At 36.6% G+C, this 21,750-nt stretch overlaps 1 protein-coding gene across 1 annotated transcript; it reads left to right on the top strand.

Moving 5' to 3' along the window:
- Positions 1-4,102: 4,102 nt before the first annotated feature.
- On the top strand, positions 4,103-6,049 carry LOC5571382 (probable cytochrome P450 6a14). Its single transcript, XM_001659611.2, has 2 exons — positions 4,103-5,505; positions 5,561-6,049. Exons 1-2 carry the CDS (start codon positions 4,167-4,169, stop codon positions 5,734-5,736), a joined length of 1,515 nt encoding a protein of 504 aa, XP_001659661.2. The 5' UTR covers positions 4,103-4,166; the 3' UTR covers positions 5,737-6,049.
- The last annotated feature ends 15,701 nt before the right edge of the window (positions 6,050-21,750 follow it).

The raw sequence follows: 21,750 nt of genomic DNA, 5'->3' as shown, positions 1-21,750 counted from the left end.
GGATTCGAACCCACGACCCTCAGCTTGGTCTTGCTGAATAGCTGCGCGTTTACCACTACGGCTATCTGGGCCCCACGTTCCAAAATGCCTATTATTCGCTATTCGCCCCTTCTAGCAAACGAAACTGGTGCTGCCGATTCTCTCTTGGACGAGCCATCTTTCATCTACAAAAATAACAATTTTGAACATTCTGAGGACTTAATTTTTCAATTTATTTACCTTGATCCATTCAACGATGCCTGACAGTAGATTTTCGTTTCTCACAATATATGGTTGTTTCCATAAGTAAACATGGCGGTCGATAATCTCAAATTACCAATTGTTCGGTAAAATACAGTAGCACTAGGTACCGAAGTACGGTAAACTTTTACTGGCTACGGTGAATCTAAACGATTTACAAGTTTTTGGTAAATGAAGTGACGATTTCGGTGTAAACAAACAAATCTTGAAAACTTATTCAAACAGACTCTAGTCAAAAAAGTATTCAAACTTACTTTATCGATTCTACGTGTTTCGCAGACGAAATTCTACACATTTTGCTCTAAAACAACTCGATTTTTCACTTTTAGAACGTTTGCTTTCCGGATTTACAAAACGACGAAAGTAAGATTTTCAACTTGCGCTACCTAACCACTACATTCGCCGCTCCGCTGTATGGAGAGACAAAGTGACTTAACCACGAATGAAAACAAAACATTACTTGAGTCGATTTTACACTGGTACAAAAACGTCGAAAGTAACTGAATAAATCGGCTTATCATTTTGTAATGAAATTTTTGTAGGGAAGAACAGTAGCTGCCTAGTTTTTGAATGCGAGCTTATTGTATGCAAAATTAAAGCAATGTACACGGCGAAAAAAATGTCAAAAAGGTGATGCATTTAAAAACAGTTTTAGAAGATAGGTTGTGATTCTTCTGAATTAATTTTCTCAAAACCGTATGGAAGTTACTTACGTCGATTTGAAAAAGTAATCGAGAAATATCTTTTGGATCTCCCCAACTATGCACGTTTTTACGGTAAAGCCTATTTATTTACAGTACGTTTTCAGTAACAAAATTTACCGAACAACGAAAGAAAATCTAAGTGTGTACGGGTTCGACAGCTAATCGTTTGTTTCTTTCAATCCATTTGCAATATAGCTGAGTAACTAGGAAAACATGGTCTAGCTACAGTTTGACTGTTTAAATCGCCCCCTGGGGGCGATTTTCAGGCTCATGGTGGAGAAAATTTGTAAAACAGAATTTGGGAGGCGAAAAATCCAAAAAGGGGGCGAAAAAGCTAACATGGAAGCATTTGAAAATAATTAGTCATAACCTTTGGAGGACACACATCTGAAGGTTAATCAACTTCAAATTTAAATATTTCCCTTAGATCGTTATATCTCAAAATATTTATGTTACTCATTGAGCTTTTTAAATATCATGTTAGTTTTAAGAATGGTCAGCATTTGAGATTTTCACGAGATTTTGCAGATGCCCAAGGTGCCCAAGATGCCCAAGGATTTTTTTTGTATGTGAATTTTAAGGTTTGGAAGTTAATATTTCTGGCATCCAGCTTTTTACAAAAAAAAAATCTACAGTACCTTTTGTGATGTTTTCAATCATTTTATAAACAAATTTTGGAAAATTTAGCCTACAAAAATCTTGTTCTAGTGATTCCAAAGACAAAAAAAAACTCCATTTATAAATAGATTTGAAGAAATTTCAGAGATTCGTTGGGTTTATACCTCAAGAACGTCCGTGTGTTAGAAAAACACCCTTTTGATAAATTGAATTTATAAATAAGTTGAAAAACATTCTGGATCTTCATATAATTTTCAAGGTTTTTGAATTGTATGAAGAAAAGTGTTAGAAACGTCAGGCCTAATTACTCACAATTTCTGAAAATTATTCCAGTAATTTTAGAAAAAGCATATAAATCACAATTCACGGGGTGAGATCTTTCAAAAACGAACAATTGCGAACAGGGGTTTATTACCATACGGGTTTGGGCCGAAGGGTCTCAGATTTTCATGAAAATTTTTCCACAGGCAGGGCTCATGGATATATGAATAAAAAAAAGATTGAGAAAAATTCAGGGTCGCCTATTTTTCCGGGAAACTCAGGTGGAATTTTTTTGGTTTTCCCTTGACACTACTTACTTTGAAAAATCATAACTCAAGAACGAAGCATCGTAGAAACAAAGTTTTCATATGAAAATTTAAGCAAATTTTCTCAACAATCCAAAAAAAAATATAAACTGGAAAAAGTTTTCCACAAAATTTTCCACCGTTGGGAAAATTCGTAAAGAAAAGCCGGAAAAACTATGCCCGAACTCGTGGAAAATTTTCAAAAAAAATATTTTCGAGAAGGTAATTTTATAAGCTTTAATCACTGAAATTTTTGGAATGCATTTTTTTTCGTTTTTGAGTTATGGCCAATTTTGTGGAAAATGTCCAGATGTGCCATATAAGACTTTTCTTTGAAAAATCATAACTCAAGAACGAAACATTGTAGAAACAAAGTTTTTATATGAAAATTTAAGCATATTTTCTCAGAAATCCAAAAAAAAACGAGTTCGGGCATAGTTTTTCCGGCTTTTCTTTACGAATTTTCCCAACGGTGGAAAATTTTGTGGAAAATTTTTTCCAGTTCATATTTTTTTTGGATTTTTGAGAAAATTTGCTTGAATTTTCATCTAAAAATTTTGTTTCTACGATGCTTCGTTCTTGAGTTATGATTTTTCAAAGTAAGTAGTGTCAAGGGAAAACAAAAAATTTCCACCTGAGTTTTCCGGAAAAATAGGCGACCCTGAATTTTTCTAATTTTTTTTTTATTCATATATCCATGAGCCCTGCCTGTGGAAAAAGCTTTATGAAAATCTGAGACCCTTCGGCCCAATTTGTACGATAATAAATAAATAATCCCCAACAGAATCATTGCAGTTCACCCAAAAATGACATATTCATGTAAAAATAAATGCGTTTGCTTGGAAAACATTGCATTTGGTTCAGTTTTGGAGAACCTCGCCCCCAATTACGTCACAAAGCGCCTATGAATACATTACATTTGTTAAGTTGAAACTGGACCAAGCTTTTACCGACTAAATCAGTAGCCTGTAATGTACGCAAGATATTTTTAAAATCGATATTATAATTTACAGTCCATGTTACCGATATATAAGAAAATATTTTTAAATGTACATAATGAACCAATGCACGAGTTCACTATTTGACGTTTGAGCGGTGCCGTGTTATTTACGTGACCATGGCAACTAGTGAATTCGGCACCGCTCAAACGTCAAATCAGTGAACTTGTGCATCGGTCCATAGTTATTGTATTATGATTCATTGAATATGCGAGTCGAATACATTTTTTCTCCTTATTAAAATATTTGAATCACATATCAGGGGGGCGATTCCAGATTAATATTGGCCTCAAGGGGGCGAAACTTGAAAAAGTTTGGGAAGCACTGGTTTAAATGATGTTTCTCATATGTTGCGCGAAAGTTTTTGCAATAACTTTAGTGTATTTGAGGTTTGGCTTGATTTTGCCAGTAATGAGCTTGTATACCGAAGGGTGCAGTAAAGTAATAAACAACAAGCCTTCATAAACAGGTAATGTAGTCGCTTATATAGTGAATTGGCGATGCAATTGTTCGAAGAGTTGTTGGAGTAGTGAGTAGAGGCAAAGATTTATGATCTTGAGGTCAAAAGTTCGATTATCGTTTATATTTCATTTGTATCGCTAATCAACGTACATTCAGACACTCTTAAAGATTCATCCATCCAGCTATCTCGAAAGAATTCAGCTACATCTACACATTTTTTGCCGTTCAATATGTACCATGAAAAAACATTCAGCACGTGCCAGCTACTCCGCAATGGATTTCGATTTGTCAACTATTTTCTGCTTAGTCACTCGAGCACATAATTATATAATTGCCCATATTATTACTTCTAACATTTTGTCACGAAACACCGTACTGCATGCAGTCGAAGCGAATCGTACGGCCACACCTAGCGTGATTGATGAGCTGCCGATCGACGCGGTGGTAAACAACCGAGATGATTAGACACTTTTCTCGCATCTGATCGGCGCGCCGGGCTTAAAACAAACATCGAACTACTAGAAGGGTTGATCTCAAACTTTCCACTTTAGTTTAACGCGATCAGCGAAAGCGCCAGGATGTTACTTCCGATCTTGCTTGTAGTCCTTGCCGTCTACCTCTTCCAGAAGTGGACCTACAGCCACTGGAAGCGCCGGGGAGTTCCTCAACTGAATCCAGCGTTTCCTTTTGGAAACGTTGCGGACACCTTTAAGCAGCGCACCTCCTATTCGAATCGTCTCGCCGAACTCCACCATCAAGCCGTCCGCGATGGCCATCGATTCGTCGGAATCTACACGTTGCTCCAACCGATCCTGCTCGTAACGGACGTGGAATTGGTCAAACGGATGCTGACCGTTGATTTTGAACACTTCGTGGATCGTGGAGCGCACGTCAATGAGAAGCGCGATCCTTTGAGTGGCCACCTGTTCTCGCTGACCGGAGCCAAGTGGAGACGGATGCGGTTGAAGTTGACTCCGGCCTTCACAACCGCCAAGCTCAAGGCCATGTTCCCGACGATGATGGCATGTGGTCGAACCCTTTCGGCGGTGATCGATGATCACGTGGGACGAGCCTTGGCTATTCGCGATCTTATGACCCGGTTCACCATGGACGTGATCGCCTCGGTAGGGTTCGGGTTGGAGTGCAACAGTATGAGGAATCCGGACGAACTGTTCCGGCAGATGGGAGGGAGGTTCTTCTCCAAGAGTTGGAAGACTTCCGTGCGGATGTTGTTGGCCTTTGTGGCGCCGAAGATCAATCGATATTTACAAGTGAAACTGAACGACGATGACGTTGAAGAGTACATGCTGAACTTGGTGAGGGATACGATCGCGAAGCGGGAAGGCGGCGGTGAGGTGAGGAAAGACTTCATTCAGCTGTTGGTGCAGTTGAGGAATCAGGTTGAGGTGAAAGATGGTGGAAGTTGGGAGATGAATAAGGTCGATCAGAATAAGACTTTGACCGTGGAGGAAATGGCGGCGCAGTCGTTTGTGTTTCTGAATGCCGGGTATGAGACCACCTCTTCAACCGTAACGTTCTGCTTGTTTGAGCTGTGCCGCAATAAGGATCTCATAGGGAAAGTGCAGGAGGAAATCGACAGGGTGATGGATGGTGGCAAAGGGATCAGTTATGAAGCGCTTGCGGAAATGACCTATCTGGAGAGTTGCATCGATGAAACACTGCGAAAGTATCCGATCTCACCCGTTCTGTTCAGGGTTTGCACCAAACCGTACAAAATTCCTGAAACGGATGTCGTAATCGAGAAAGATACTTTGGTACAAATTTCACTGGTAGGGTTACAGCGTGACAAGAGGTATTATGAGGATCCGGTGAAGTTCGATCCGGATCGGTATGGGGAACGGAAATCGGAAACAATGCCCCATTACAGTTTTGGAGACGGTCCAAGAGTCTGTATAGGTAATATGCTTTATTTTCAATCAATAATCGACATTCAATCACGTTATCATTTTAGGGCTCCGAATGGGGAAGGTAATGGCCAAAATGGCTCTGGTGGAACTTCTGTCCCGGTATGATTTTGAACTTGAGTCTCCGGCAGCGGATTCGGGTGAAATCGAGCTGGATCCTTCGCTGCTAATGCTTCAAGCCAAACACGATGTCAAGCTGATTCCGAGGCTTCGGGCGAAGTAAAGTGAAGTAAAGGTTTCAAATGGAGTTGAGTAATGGAAGCATTAGGAAAAATCTTTCATTTTTGCAAGCATGAAGAAAAAATTCCATTCTATTCTTGAATTCATAAAGCTCTCTTTACATAAATTTGTTTTAAATCTATATTACACATCTGCAACCATATGTTCAATTAGCAGCGGTTACATTTACCTAAAACCCTGATGGTCCTCTTGTCAGTGTCATCGCCCAACCGCGTCAACTTCCCTTTTCCCAAGTGTAAACATCATCGGAGAACACGAACAGGAAATTGAAATAAATCATCACTTAATGCTTAAAATTCTGTTACACCATATGGTGACATCGATCCCCACCCACTTCTGTCAACTGGACAGCATCCAAATGTGGTCGAGACTCTTTCACGACAGGACACTCACACACACAGCTCGGTGCAGCGCCAGACAAGACTCAACAGAGTAGACCAGGTCTAGGTTCCAAGCGAACGACCACGTCTCCGGTTTCGGTCCGGTGATGCTTATTTGTTTATAGGCTAAATGGCCCCCGGGCTTTCGCTTCGAACGACCGCGCGTCACACAATTTACTGGATCGATGCTCCAGGGCAAGTGGCCGTTCGCGTTCATCCCCAGTCTAATTTAGAGCTCCAGGCCATAAATTGATTCGTTTGCCGTAGTCCTCTGTAAGGTGTTTCTCAGAGCGTTACAGTCCGAGAAAAATCTCTATTAAATGTGTGCTCAATAGTCGATTTCTAGAGCTAAATTTCATGTCTGCAGGGCCGTAGCATACGGCTTACCATTGGCGTATAAAAAAGGAGGGGGGTCAAGCCCCCCGCAGAATTTTGGATGATACTTAATATAAAATAAATAACATGATTCTAACGTGAACAACAAAATCTTCTGAATCAATTTAAGGCGAAGTAGATCGTCATTGAAATTTGTACGCGTCGTTAATGATTGTTGCTAATTCATCTTACGATTTCAAATCAAAGAAAATCAGTTGGTTTTACACTGACACAGCTGAAAAAGTATCAGCATACTTTATGCATGTTAGCGCGTACAGTGATACTTTTGCAAGCCAATATAAACTGTCAAGACTGAGTTTTATCACTTTGCAATGCAAACTGAAAAATCATCATTGATGCCAAAACGAATGACGGGCTACTTAGTCTTTATCTAAGAATCATGTTTAACAAAATAGAAAAACTTATCAGTAGTTACGTTCTTTTATTTTTTTCTTTTTTTTTTCTATCTTTATTAACGAGATTTTTAGCCCGGGGCTAGTTCATCTCGGGACCAACGGCTTTACTTCCCTTCCGAAGGAAGTCGTCACTGAAATTTTTAGTGACTATCTCGGGGATGGGATTCGATCCCAGGTCCTCGGCGTGAGAGGCGTGTGTTCTAACCACTACACCAGGTCCGTCCCCCTCTTTTATTTTGTGCAATAAAAATGACGGTTCAAACACCGATTAATCGTACGACAACCGAAAGATTACCCACTAGAACCAGCTTGTTGTTGTGTGCGATAAAAGCAATTTTTCGACATTTCCGTTGCAAGAAATCCTTGGTATAAAAAGCGCCAATATCCTGGAAGTGCAGTTCCAAAAATTCGAACTTTGTAAATAATGCAAATAATACTGTCTTAAATTTTTAAGCATGAAGCATAAATTTAAGCATACTTAGCCTTTCAAAAGTTCAATACTTTCCCTCTTAATTCGTTCACAAACCTCATACTGCGATATTGCACTGAAAATTCTGCTAGAAGACATATTTCATGTCTTCTACTAAGTTGTTAAACATCTTAAAACGCGTGTTTTTGCTGAACATCGCACCTCTCTATCTCTTAAAGTAAAAGAATTATCAGTCAAATTCGTTTTAATAAGGCTTATTTGTTTGATAGTAAAAACCCATACAAAGACGCTTATAGATAAAAAATTTATCGAATGCCGAAAGAGGAGATATGGTGCTTTCATGATTTGTAAGAGTTGTCTGCGCCATTTTGCGCCAAAGCCCGTTATAAGGGCCTAAACTACCCCTTGAAAATAGAGTCATTCATGAATAACTTTTTTACTATAAAAGATATGGTGATGATATGTTCAGCAAAAACACGGGGAAAAGTGTTACGTTAAAAAAATATGATTTTAGGGGCCATTCACATACAACGGCATATATCTCAAAAAGTATAAGAGATAGAAAAATCGTGTTTTGGACAAAGTTGTTTCAAATTGCCAATTCTACAACTTTGCCGAAGACACCACATGTCTATCTAAATGTTTTGAAAAATATTTTTTCTATCTCACTGCAAGGTGGATTGATCACAAAACTTTTTTCGTCAAAAGTTGCACTTTAAACTTCTCCGAACAAACTATATCGCTAAAATCAAAGGTTTGGGCACTATTCAAAAAGCGCATGAAATCGAGAAAACAAAACACAGTGCATCGGTACTATTCGGTTGATGGATATTTTGGCATATTTTTTTTTCTGTTATAAGGAACCAATTACCAACGCACATCCCCTGAAAAATTCGGTCCAGTAAGGTCCATGCGGAACCGGTTCCTGTAGTTCCGGAAGGTGGTCAATCTGGACAATTCGATGAAATTACTCGGATTTATGCCAAAAACCAAATGAATTGTGTCCAACTTATAACGATTTATTATGTTTGAATGTATTTTGCCAGAAGAATAAATTGATGGTTATTGCGGTCCTTTTGGAGCACCGAAATGACCACCGGAAAACCCGTAATATGAAATCACTAAGTTTTAGCACCAAAACTAGACATGCGACGGCGCTCAAACTTCAAGATTTTGAATCCTTGTGACTCTTCTAATTCAATTATAGCGCCAACTCGAACGTCTTTTGATGGAAGATTAGTATCAAAAGTCGTTCGAGTTGGAGTTTTTATAAGTTTTGAACACAGCATAGCTATACGAAACATAGTACTTGAGATCTGATGGATATAAATAGCAAACAAGTCTGTATGCACTAAAGTTCACCGTTTTTGGCTCCTTTTTGGTGTAATCGGAGACTTTTATGATTCACCTGATGTTTTTGTTAAAGCTTCGTATGATTTCGTTATTAAGCTAGCAAAATCGTAAATTTACTGAGTAACATTTTCAACGCTGATTGAATTTATTGGTTTTATGAATTACTATAGAATTCCGTACAACTCTAATAAAACTATGCTAAAACTGAACATTACAGCACTTATTGAGATCTCTAAGCAAAATTTTACGATCACACGATCAATCTTTCACAGGTGGATTTGTTATGAATGAAACCTATCGATGTTTGTATGAATTCATTTGCACTTTTCTACCATCAATTTAGAAAGGAAGTGTGTATTGTTCAGCATTATTATTAATATTCTTATCATTATTCAAGAGATTTTCAGCCCTAGACTGGCTGCTAATCTGAGAATATTTGTTAGTAATTCTGTTTGTTTTATCATCGCAAACAAAAATAATGTTCTGTCAATTCTCACAATAAACACATGGACAATAGTGTCAACATTGCACTGCTATTGCAATTGGGTTGGGATGAATTCCTTGTCAAATCGATCAATCGCCGAACTCGACTATCTTCGATTTGAATTAAACTTCACACATGTTTTCGGAATACTAAAATAAGTGTTTTCCATAGATAAAGAGATCTTTTGACTCAAGAGTAATTTTTGAAAAGGGCCTTATGGATTTTGCAAACAACTTTTTTGAAAAAATCTAGCTCCAAAACTATCCATTTTAGAGAAAAACGTTCTAAGGCAAAGTTGTAGGTAACTATTTGGACGATGCAAAAAATACACACTAAAAAAAAATATTTTTTTGAAAAAAAAAAAATTTAAAATACCGTTTTGCATCGAATTCCCGGACGCTTCGAAAGCCGGACACTCAGTACAATTTCAGCTATTTTAACATGCATATGCATTTTAATTTTAAATAATTACATACGAATCGATGCCTAACTTTAAGTTCTACATGGTGTTATAATTCTCATCATAGTAACCTGATAAAATTATTGTTAAACTCTTAAAAAACAAACTCGTGTCATATTGAGCGTAAGTTTTCCCGCTGGTTAGGTCGAAGCCTTAGATTTGTACCTAAAACAAATCTTATCATTTCAAAGTATTGAAGTTAACTTTAGTGATATTGAGCAAAACCGAGCATTATTCTTGTTTATAGTGATGTTTGTAAACAGTGAAAAGTGATAACAACTGCACAAGCTTCCAGTATTTGTCAAAAATACCTGGTGTCCGGGTTTTGAAGCATGAAAATCTACTGTTTCGAAAACCGGACACCCCATGCTTCAAACATTCCATTCATAGTGATTGTTGAAGGAAGATGAAAAAATCATTATAAGAGTGTTAATGAGTGATTTATAGAGGCTGAAAGTTTTAAAAATCTTGGAAAAGTGATGGACTGTGAGTGAGCAAGTGTTTAATTCAACACAAATGGATGTTTTAGTCCTGCACTACATTTAGTGATGGTGTTGGAAATATTTTATTCTTTTTTTTTTTTGAAATAGGAAGTAAACAAATCCATGCTGAGCAGAAACAGGTAAGGAATTAATACTTTTAAAAAGTGCTATTCAGCAGTATATCCTCGTCCAGTGGAGGGACTTCAACTTCTGGAATTCGATTTGCGTCTCAGTTCTACTAATTTGATTGAAAACAGGAGATGCAAACATTTTCATAAATTTGAATGCTTACTGCATATAAGTAGTATTAATTCTACCATAATAAAGTTTAGCTTCAACCGCATTACATTCATTCTTGAGCATTAACTGATTAGATAAAATTTACTTTATCATACAGGCTCTAAGCTCTAAGTAGGTTCACATCTAAGAGTGGACTGTTCCTTCTTGTCTGAAATTGATTAATTGGATTTTACAGTAGTTATTTTATATTTTTTATAGTTTTTTTTTTATATTTGCATCATAGCTTTATGTTGTTTGTAGAACGTGTTGGAAATTTTTTACGCAAATATTTATTAAATTCTCCTAATTTATTGACAACTAGTGGTCCCGGCAAACTTCGTCTTGCCATCAAGTAGGCTGTTGGAAAACGTCAAGAAATCCCTTGAACAAAACGATACTTTAGTCTTCTCCCGTTTTCCCTATTATTCCAGAGACTTTTCTGAACTTTTTCCTCGCACGAACACGTCGCATCCCTTGTAAAGGGCAACAGTGAAAAATTTGCGACGATCCGTTGACCCGTTCTCGAGCCATTTCGTGACATACAAACACCACTCCATTTTTATTTATATAGATTTCATAGTGTCCGGATTTCGAAGCAAAAGTGTCCGGGATTGGAAGCATGCATTATTCAGTGTCCGGATTTCGAAGCAAGACATCCCACACGTTTGGTGTTTTTTAAGTGGTTTATATCATATTACTCGTTATTTTTAATTCAATATTGCTTTCAAAAGACAGCTGTTTACATACTTCAACCAAAAAATTCATCCCATAATATGAAATTCCTTGAAAAATATTGAGTTGAAGCTGCCTAGGTGCTTAGGTGTCCGGATTTCGAATCAAAACGGTAATCCTTAAAATTCGAATTGCAAAAAAAAAACCATTTTTAATATTTTTAAAATTTTCACCATAAAAACTTAATGGAAAACATGATATTTATTTTTTTTTATTATTTTTTTTTACGGAATACCGTCGTCTTTTATGAATCTTAAAATTATTTAGAATCATAAATATATTTATGTTGAACTCTCTATAAGGTGCTATTTTCGTGATATTTCAAATCAAATGTAAAGTATATCTTTAAAAGTGATGATATATGTCCTTTTCGTAAATCAATCGCGATTCTTCATCACGAACAATAAGTTTTTATGAGTGCAGATGATAGTTCCCACAATTTGCCCATGCATTTGCACAGCATTCAACAATAATAATTATTTCTGTTATAAAACTGGTTGTTATATCGTAATACAATTTATTTTATTTCTCTTCTATTTCTAATAACAATTATTTAACATGTTTTAAAATCTTATGTATACTTATTTCATCATCGTTGGAAAATACCTTTGCGGCAATTTCGGTCTCCGAAATCGGAACAAAAGAGTGGTATTTCTGAGTGCCATTTATCATTTTTGCCTGCTGATGGATAGTGCTCCATTCTGCTACACCTTGGTCGTATTCATCTTGCGACACGTAACAGAAAGACAACTTCGTCAAATAGTCATTTCTCTTTTGATTTCCCACTCATATAGCTCTTCTGCATTACTGATTGGATGCTCATGCTCTACAGCTATGCTGACATTTCTTGCCATTCGCTTCAATGTGCCACCTATTGCATCACAAGGTCCTTTTCCATGCGATGTCGCAAAGAATTGCCATTCAGCATCAATATTGTACTTAGTTTTGTATTTACAAAGGCTTGCAAAATTTTTTCTGTATTTGTACTGCGATGCAGCACCATCTGACATAAAAATTGCCTTTTTAAGCTGAGTTCTAGATGTTAAAAAATTCATTAATTTAGAAATAAAAACTTGCACCGCAACCGTATTATGTGTAAATACATTCGATATAACAATAAAACTCAAATTTTTCAGTGTTTCTGCTTCTTTGAAATAAACAACAAACGGATGAATTATCGCTTGATTGTTTGTCCAATAACTACTTTGAGCGGCATCTTGAAGTACAAACGAATAGTTCTCAGAAAAACCACATATTATTACAACTTCTCCATCCTTTAAAGTGGTTTTGGCTTGTCTTAGAAAGGTAGACTGCTGTCTTTTGATGTAGTCATGAACTACCAATTTTTCCAACCGTTCACAAAAGTACGATGTGAATTCATCCACTGGTTTTACAATTGTCTCCAGATTACATCGATCGGTTGAAATCCACTGCTCAAAACAGACTTCTGATAGTCCACGTTTCTCAATTTCCGCAGAAAAAAGACTTTCAAACTCAGGAAGGGTCGGACAAGTTTTGCACTCACGTAGATAACAATATTTCGACCTTGATGTTGAGCTACATAAAAGTTGTTCACAATAGTGCTTGTAATCATTTTCGAAACAGTGTTTTTTGAGAGCATGCAGCATCAGGTTCACATTTTCATGGATGGTACAAACAGAAATATTATGAGATCCTGAGCTGCTTAGCAGTCTACAATGCTTGGGTCGTACTTGAGCAAATGAACTAAATCCTATCGTATTCTTACTTACTTCCATAAACCTTATAAAAGCTTCCTTTAATGTACAAACTAATAGTCGTTTTTGAACATGAATTCGTTGCCCATCCTTTCTAACAGAAACGTAATCATTCTGTCCTGGAATAGCTCTGCTGATATGGTCGCTTTCAAAGAACTGTAGTACATCGTTTCTTACCTCGGGATCCAATCCATGTCCTGGCTTTTCGTTTTGAGGAATAGCTTATATTCCCTGATCTTTCGATAACCCGCGTGTCTGTGAAATGGTTTTGAAATATTTTATTAAATAGAACTTACATCATAGGTAAGTTGTACTGTACCTGTGACACGATGTACTTGTTTGCACCAAACTCATCAATAATTCTTTGGCTTGACCAGGATTTTGGCAAAAGCGATTATATTCGCAGTTGATCGTTTCTGGAACATGATGGTTCGGCAAATTTCTCTTTCTATTGAGAAATAATTTCATCGAAGTCAGCTGCTTTGGACTTCACCAGCTCAAGATCGTCTTCTGCTCCGAAACTGAAAATGTGATTCCGCACGCCTTGAGTGATTTCCAAATACTTTTTCTGGGGATACTGCGTCTTCCGCATCTGGTGAAACACTGATTCCGGCTACACCTCTATTGAATAATTCAATATTATGTGTTCTCGAATAGGTATCATCGATGGTGTCCTGTGAAGACGTTGAGATGAATGATGCAGCTAATGGAACTTCTTCCAGAGGCTGCCGCGATGAAGATGGTTGTTGATGTAGAATGGAGGCTGCTGATAAATGCTCATCTCGCTGAAAGTCTTCATCAATGGATTGTTCCATGGTTTCTGGAGCATGTACTTTTAGAGAATGCAATCGGCATGTTTCACAAATTAACAGCGATTGTTTAAGTTGATTGGTCCGTCCAGTGTTTTTAGCTTATCTACCATTTTTGTTGTAAGGTTACGAAGCTTCGATAAGCATCGTCTCGATGGAAAAGGTCTACAACACTTCACCTTATTGATCTTCATGTTCACGCTTTTAAACTGAAAACTAACTTTCTTTTTTAATTCCATTTCGCTGGTTTCCACGTTTAGATGGCACGTGTTGACTCCACGCGTGTATGATAGTAACTGACAAACACTTCATCTCGTGATGACCACCACTTTATCAAAGTAAGCTATGACTCAAATACAATAGCCTACTACAATGGAAATTGGAACACGCCAAAAAAAGCTACAAGAAACTGAGTGCACACATCTACTTTTTTGGCTCTTTCGCATGTATTAATAAACGGTTTTCAAAGCAGATTTCTGACACTGTTAGTCTTTGTTTTAAGCTGAATTGGTTAACTGTTAACTGTGTTAACATTCACTTTGATGAAAAATGTGTTTATTATTAGTTCGATAAATGGAAAGCGATAGGTAACGAGAGCTTAACTATTTAAAAATAATAGTTCAGGTAGTAGAACAGAATGGATATTAATTAAGATTAATAATTATTGTGTTTTTCAAAACAATAAAAAAAATCATTAATCTTCAAAACAGCTTGTTGAATTTTCAGGGGCGTTCAGGGATGAGTTGTGGGAACTATCATCTGCACTAATGAAAACTTGTTAATGATGGAGAATCGCGATTGATTTACGAGAAGGGCCTATTTCATTACATATAAAGATATATTTTACACTTGATTTGAAATAGCACGAAAATGATCGCTTCTAGCGATTTCATCATTAATATATTTATGATTCTAAACAATTTCAAGAATCATATTTATTCATAAAGACGACAAAATTTCTTAAAAAAACTAAGATTTTAAAAATTTACCAAAAGTTGTTATTAGAAAAACTTTTTTATGAAACACTTCTCCATCATGAAACCACCTCCCAAACATCATGTTTTTATGGTGAAAATTTAAAAAATATTAAAAATGGGGTTGTTTTATAATATGAATTTTAAGGATTATTTTCAATTTTTTTTACATGAAAAAAATATTTTTTTTTTAGTGTGTATTTTTTTAAATAGTCCAAATGGTTACCTACAAATTTGTCTTTGAACGTTTTTCTCTAAAACGATCAGTTTGGAGCTGGATGGCCCAATAGGCCCTTTTCAAAAGTTACTCTTGAGTCAAAATGATCTCTTTATCTATGGAAAACACTCATTTTATTATTCCGAAAACATGTGAGAAGTTTGATCGAAATCGAAGATGGTCGAGTTCGATTTCTTATTTTTTCGTCTGATTCTGGATGGAATTCGTCTTGGAATATTGGATTAATGAAATGTCATACTGCGTCTGTCATTGGCACAAATGTGAACTTATCAATATTCTGGAATCTATGACATAAGGTCGAAAGGGCAAAAGAGGGCATAAAAGGTCAAAAATCTTCTTTCAAAGATGATTTAAATTCCCGTAATGCAAATCACTTTCAACCTTTTGTCGTTTTGAACTTTTGCATTTTCGACCATTTGTCTTGTCTTCCTTTTGTCTTTCGACTTTTTTTCTTTCGATCGTTTGTTCCTAAACAAAGTCAGAAAGATGAATATTGCTCTTGAGTTACAAACCAAAATTAAGAAGAGGTTGTTTGACATAGGGAGCCGGATCCTATTCTTGGCACTTTTGATTCACTTCGGCAGTGGGATTTTTCTAAAGCTTCAGAGCTCATATTTGGTTACAATATGCGTCGTATTGATGGGCTTCTTAGTGCAAAATTTCAGACGATTCGGCCGAGGAAAACCCAAAGTGAATCATGAAAGTGCCCAAGTAGTTCTGCACCCTACTTAGTTGTAAAAGCAATGTAAAATCCAACAATGGATGAAATCAAAGGAGAAGCAACTCGAAAACTCAAATTTCGACCTCGGCCTGCAATATTTTAGGTCTAGAATATAATCTACAAGTTATTGACACTAGAATTTTGCAACATTTTCATCTAAATCCGTTTTAAAAGTTTACCTCACCAAAATTTATTAATTTACGGTGTATTTAAAATGATATTACAAACAACAAAATAAATAAATAAAATTGCACTAGTCCCGATGGATTATTTTCATTTTAGCAGAAAATGAAAGAGGAAGGTCTTGCCTCTTATTGGTCCAAATTTAAGACATGCCGATTTTTTTTGTTATAAAGTTACATGAAAAAGACACCGTGCCGTTACTATCAGAAGCAATACACCATCAAATCTTGCTCTGAAACTTGTTGGTATAGGAGATGGTACACAAAATATGTCACGGCTAATTTAAACCCTTTTGACAGCCCCCCCCCCCCACCTTGATTGCGCTTTGTGTATGAGTTCTCTGAAAATTTTGTAAACCTTTTCCGCTTGGCTGACCCCCGCCCCTTTATTAGAACGTGACTTAATTTGTGCATGACCCCTAGGTATTCTTTAAAGCACTATTATTATGATAGTATAACAATCTTATTTAAAAATCGCCTGAATACTGGATTCGAACTCGAGACCTTCCAATCGTCAGCGGTATGCCTTGCCATCTGCGCCATCCTAGAATTGATGATTATACCGTCCAGTGCAAAATATAAACTTCTCATAGCTGAATATTGACCATGTTCGAGCTTCTATTCGACAATGTCTAATCAACACATGGTACGCTAATCTACAACTGAACAAGCATATTATTCAGCTGCTGTTTAGTGCTGATCCAAGCTGAGTTCAGTCGGCTATTTTTAGCGCACAGTGAGAAAATTTATGTCGATGTTGGTCAAAATAATGTTAATTTACACAAAGTAAAAACAGTCTGAAATGATTAATCTAATATCATAATAAGTTTTAGTTTGTTCAAAACTGATTATTTAACTTAAATAATTTTATAAATTATAGTTTGATTATTTTTTTATTTGTATTTTTCATAAACCTATTACATATGCATTGAAGTAAAAGTTCTCTGTATGAATATATTTGAATCATTTGAAGGGTTAGTCCTCAGAACCCACCTGAATAGAAAAATATTCGAATATCTTGATGCGATTTATATTTTCGGAAATGACCAAGTAAATTATTTTTCTTAGAGCGCAGTATTTATTCAGTTGTGAAGAAAAGTCATTTCAAATGTAGCTGGCTATAGAAATTAATTCAATCAATTCTGTCGAAGAAATTTCCATTTTTCTTGTACGGAAAAACATCCCGAGCAGGCGAAAAAAGCTTAGCAATAGAAAATATAATATGGATAGCTAAAAGTGATATTAACTTGATAGAACAAAATTGGCATGTCATATTTAGATTCTGCAAGATTTTACCAATAGCTGCGAGCTATTCATTAGATCTGCGTACATCAAATTTTTCATAGGTTTAGAAGTTCCAGGAACAACATTTTGATATTGTCTTCAGATATTTTATCTCTTATGTCAATCAAGTCAATACCACGCTTTGTTTGTCAGTACTTTGCTCCTACTCGGAATACTTAGCTTAAATGTTTATTTTTGTTTTTCACAATAATTCTGCATTTCTGGAGACTGACCATGTTTACTTTCTGAACAGCTATTTCAAAAGTTTTAAGAAATCATAATTTATGAGCTTTGAAATGCATTCGGAACTCAACACGAATTTCGGATATTTTGTCCATTTTATGAAATTTAGCTATAGTGTGATCGCTTTTACAAGGCTTATTTATTGCTGAAAAATGTGTTTGTTAATCGTCATTTTGGCCTCTATTGGATCAACTGTTCTTTTAATATACTGAAGCTGAATTAGGATTTCATAAGATACTTATTCAGCTCTTATTCATGCTTATGTTAAACATGTGGGAATAGCTGAAGTGCGACGCAAGTAAAACGTTAGTTCGTCTTCTGAATATCCTTTTATACATATACATTTGTTTAGTGGAATATTGGCTTTTTAATTGGGGGAAACATGTCTTGTTCAGCTCATTTGTAGAACAATCTTGACTAGTCGAATGAGTATCTTTGGAAACGTTTAATAAGTGGCGATTCAACTTTTGTTCATTCTAATGCATAACGTTGAACATTGATCTAAGCTTGTATTAAAAAAGCACCTTCTCAGCTCTTTATAGAGCAATTTTTTTATTCAGCTGCCATTACCATTATTGAACAATAATTAAACATGCATGCTTGTTTGGAGTGCTTCGTGAAGCCCAAGCAGGACAGTTCGGTTTTGCGTCGTCCGATAGATTTAGCTCACAGTTTCGCGCATGTTTTAGTCGCCGGAGATTTTGTTTTTTCCTGTTTTGGAGCGTCTTGCTGGGTAGTGCTTCGTGAAGCCCAAGCAGGACAGTTCGGTTTTGCGTCGTCCAATAGATTTAGCTCACAGTTTCGCGCATGTTTTCGTCGCCGGAGATTTTTTTTTTTTTTTTTCTTCTGTTTTGGAGCGTCTTGCTGGGTAGTGCTTCGTGAAGCCCAAGCAGGACCGTTTTTACATTCAGAAATGGAATAGTGAAAAGTGAAAAATGAAAAAGTGATTTGTTTGATTTGTGTCCTCAGTACTGTTGGTTTTTGGCCGCCCGAAGTTCACCGAACCATCCGGAAGTGACATGCAGCACATAAATTTAGAGAATCAATCCGGTGAGTTTGTTCCAGTATGATACTTTTTCTTTTGTGAGCCTTCCGGATCGTTTTTGTTCGCGTCGTGGAACTTCTGATCGTTTCTTGAACGGAAAATGTTATTTTCGGAGTTTGATAATTATGTTCAGATTGCGCATTCTGTCCGGGCGGGTGTAACGCAACTAACAATCGGTTGTGGATGCTTTTTAACTGTTCGATGACCCTGGAGGGATCGATCCTGCTTTTCGTATAATTTTGAGCAGAAAAACCGACTGTGTCCTAGGGTGTTTAGTTCGAACGCGCTTCCTTTCGTTTTTCGATTATCTAAAAATACAGTACCACCCAGTACAGTTTTTCAATGAGCACAGTACAGTTTTTCAATAGGCGTGATTTTTTTTTTTTTTACGCGTATCGTTACACAATCCGATGACCCTGGAGGGATCGGTTTTGCTTTTTACTGGTTGTTGAGCAAAAATATTACTGCACAATCGACAAGCATTTCGCGAAATACTATTTATACTATAAATAAGCTATTGTTTTCTCTTTTGATTGCCGGCATTCAAAAGATTAATTTGAAAACGCTTAAACAACAAATATTTATGGTCTATCGCCAGCTTTCTAGGCGAATCCTGACAATATACCTTCCCCAACCTCCAACTCCGTAGCACTTATGAGGGTGTCGCTGAGTCGGTGGCCTCTCATTAAGTAAGTGCTACATCAACATTTCCTTCCCCTATCCCAAGTTACGGTAAAGATGGGCGTGGCCGGGAATAGCGATATTCATGCTTTTAGTATTCTTGTTTATGATTTGAACAAGGTATACTCCCCTGCCTTGTTCTTGAAAGTAGTCAGGATGAGATTATTAAAAAGAAACATGAATGTTGCTAGTATCCAATCTACGAAGTATACCGTAACTACGCTAACGCTAACGCTAATAATTAAACATGCATGCTTGTTTGTGGCTCTGAATTGTTAGTTGGGCTGGTATCGAATCCCACCCCCGAGATAGTCACTTCCCAGGTAACATTGATAGCTGAATCATAATTTGTTCAGCTGAAAGGAGGGCTGTATAGACAGAAAAAAGGGATGTATAGATAAAAAAAACTAGCCAAGGTCATTGTATTTTGATTTATAATGAAAAGCTTCCCAAAGGCTTCAGTATTGCACTATTCGAAATCGAAGGAGAGCGAGAGAGGAGAGAATCTCTCATTGTTACATAGCAGTTTTTTAAACCCAAACTCGAGCCGTACTTGACTTGTTTTATGTTTCCAAACCCGAACCAAATTTTCATCGTAGGGAGGAAAGATGTAGCTTTTATTAAAAGATACAACATTTTTGTGGCAGGTTTAAAATGTCCGCTCTCCTGAAGCTTGTCAGAAAAAAAAGTTTCAGCCCACTTCGATATTTCTTTATGAGATGGCTTTCCATTTGATCTTAAAATTCCTACTAGAGCCTCAAGCCTCAAAACCTACAAGAATCATTGTGGCTATCGAGAAAACGATATTAAGAATGTTTGTTATGGAAGATGGACTGTACAGAACGCTTAGAATAGTCAATGAAACTTTTACAGCTGGCTATATTCGTGATTATAGAGAAGCTCTCACAAAACGTAAATAAATCAAAGCAGCTCTGAAAATGTTACTTGGGCTAAGCTTATTACGTGTTTCTAAAGAAATATTTACAAACAGTGTTCATGCTGGCTTTTTAAGTTACCTTGAGTTACCTGAAACGCTTTTCAGCATATTCTAGCGATGAGCGTGAGATGGTTGGATTCTAACAATAGGGTGGTGTGCTAGTATCCATCGTATTAAGCATTGATTCAGTGATAACTGAAATTTTGATTTCTTTTAGGAAATAATGCAAGGAAAATGCATCTTGCCGTATTCTCAATCCATCGTATCGGTTTTCATTTCTGTCGCAATTGGTTTCCAGATTCGTTTCACAACTTACGGCTCACTGTGATATATTGAGTGATCAAAACACAACATATCAACGCTATAATAAAATGTTTTACTACAATATATAGATCTACGGGCATCTCCCTCCATTCGTTCAGCATGAAGGAATATACTAATTTCCTTTAAAATTCATTGTTCGTCATAAATTGAACACAAGTCCTTTTGACTACAATTCGGCTGCATCCATTTATTACGTAACGCTAAAATTGAAAATTGTTGAATTGTTGACCCTCCCCCCTCAAAAGTACACTTGGAAAATGGATCTATGTTGCAGGTAAGTTGGAATATCCGCCGTACTGGAACATTTTAAGTTCGATACTACGAATAATAGCGCTTACGACGAAGTAGAACGAAACCCTATGTAAATTTGATTTTACATGTATGTATTTAAATTCAAGATTCTAGATTCAATCCCTCACCAGTTAAACAAACATGTCATAAATTCTGTTCATTTCACCTAATACTTACTCTGAAACAATAAAAGCTGAGACGCATTCCTTGAAGCTTACTTATGTTTTTGATTTACGCACTCATTAAGTTGGTAGCGAGTCGGATCCTATTCTTGGTACTAATTTGTCTCAAATTCCAAACATGACTCATATTACAGACAAAAAATCTCCTAAAGATTTATGCAACGTTTGAGGTAATGACTTTCAGTCTTAAATAAAACTCAAAAACGGATTTTTGCTTACATCCGACGTTTCGGACACATGTATTGTGCCTTTTTCAAGGATTATTATTATTACACAGCTAATCCTTGAAAAAAGACACAATACATGTGTCCGAAACGTTGGATTTAAGCAAAAATCCGTTTTTGAGTTTTATTTAAGACTGATAGCCATAACCTCAAACATCAACATAACAGTCGTACCTCCGAGAAAGATTTATGCAACATTTGATTGTAAAGGACTTGAATCATAGAAAAAGTTGAATATCCTGTGAAGATATTTGAGTAATTTTCTTGAAAAATCGCTAGAAAAGGTCGAGTGTTCGGAATTTGAGTCAAAATGGTACATATTATAACCTTACTTAGGTTAGATCCTAACTTGTCACTCGTCGAAAAACTAGAAACGCATTGTAAATTGACTGTGTGTGACAGTGAGTTAGTAATAATCGAGTGAGTGTTATCCATACTTGCTTATGTAATCAAAAGGTCGTAACTTCAAAACTTTCATTTTAGAATTTTCGCGGAACTCTGGCTAGCGCAGCGATGGGCTGACAGACGGTTTGGTTGGAGAGACTCGTTGGCATAGTTATGTACTCCTGGAAAATATATAACTCTAACATACACTGATATGATGTAGTTTTTTTTCTGATAATAACGGTATGATGAGCACCGTGCTCCGATGATGATGGTCGTCGTCGCCTGTTTGATTTTTCCAACGACCAACAGGAAGAAGTCCGAGAGCCCAACGAAGGTCGAAATTTATTC

Source organism: Aedes aegypti, chromosome 1 (assembly GCF_002204515.2).
Source record: "Aedes aegypti strain LVP_AGWG chromosome 1, AaegL5.0 Primary Assembly, whole genome shotgun sequence".
Classification (NCBI taxonomy): Eukaryota; Metazoa; Arthropoda; class Insecta; order Diptera; family Culicidae; genus Aedes; species Aedes aegypti.
This window is presented reverse-complemented; position numbering and strand designations above follow the sequence as displayed.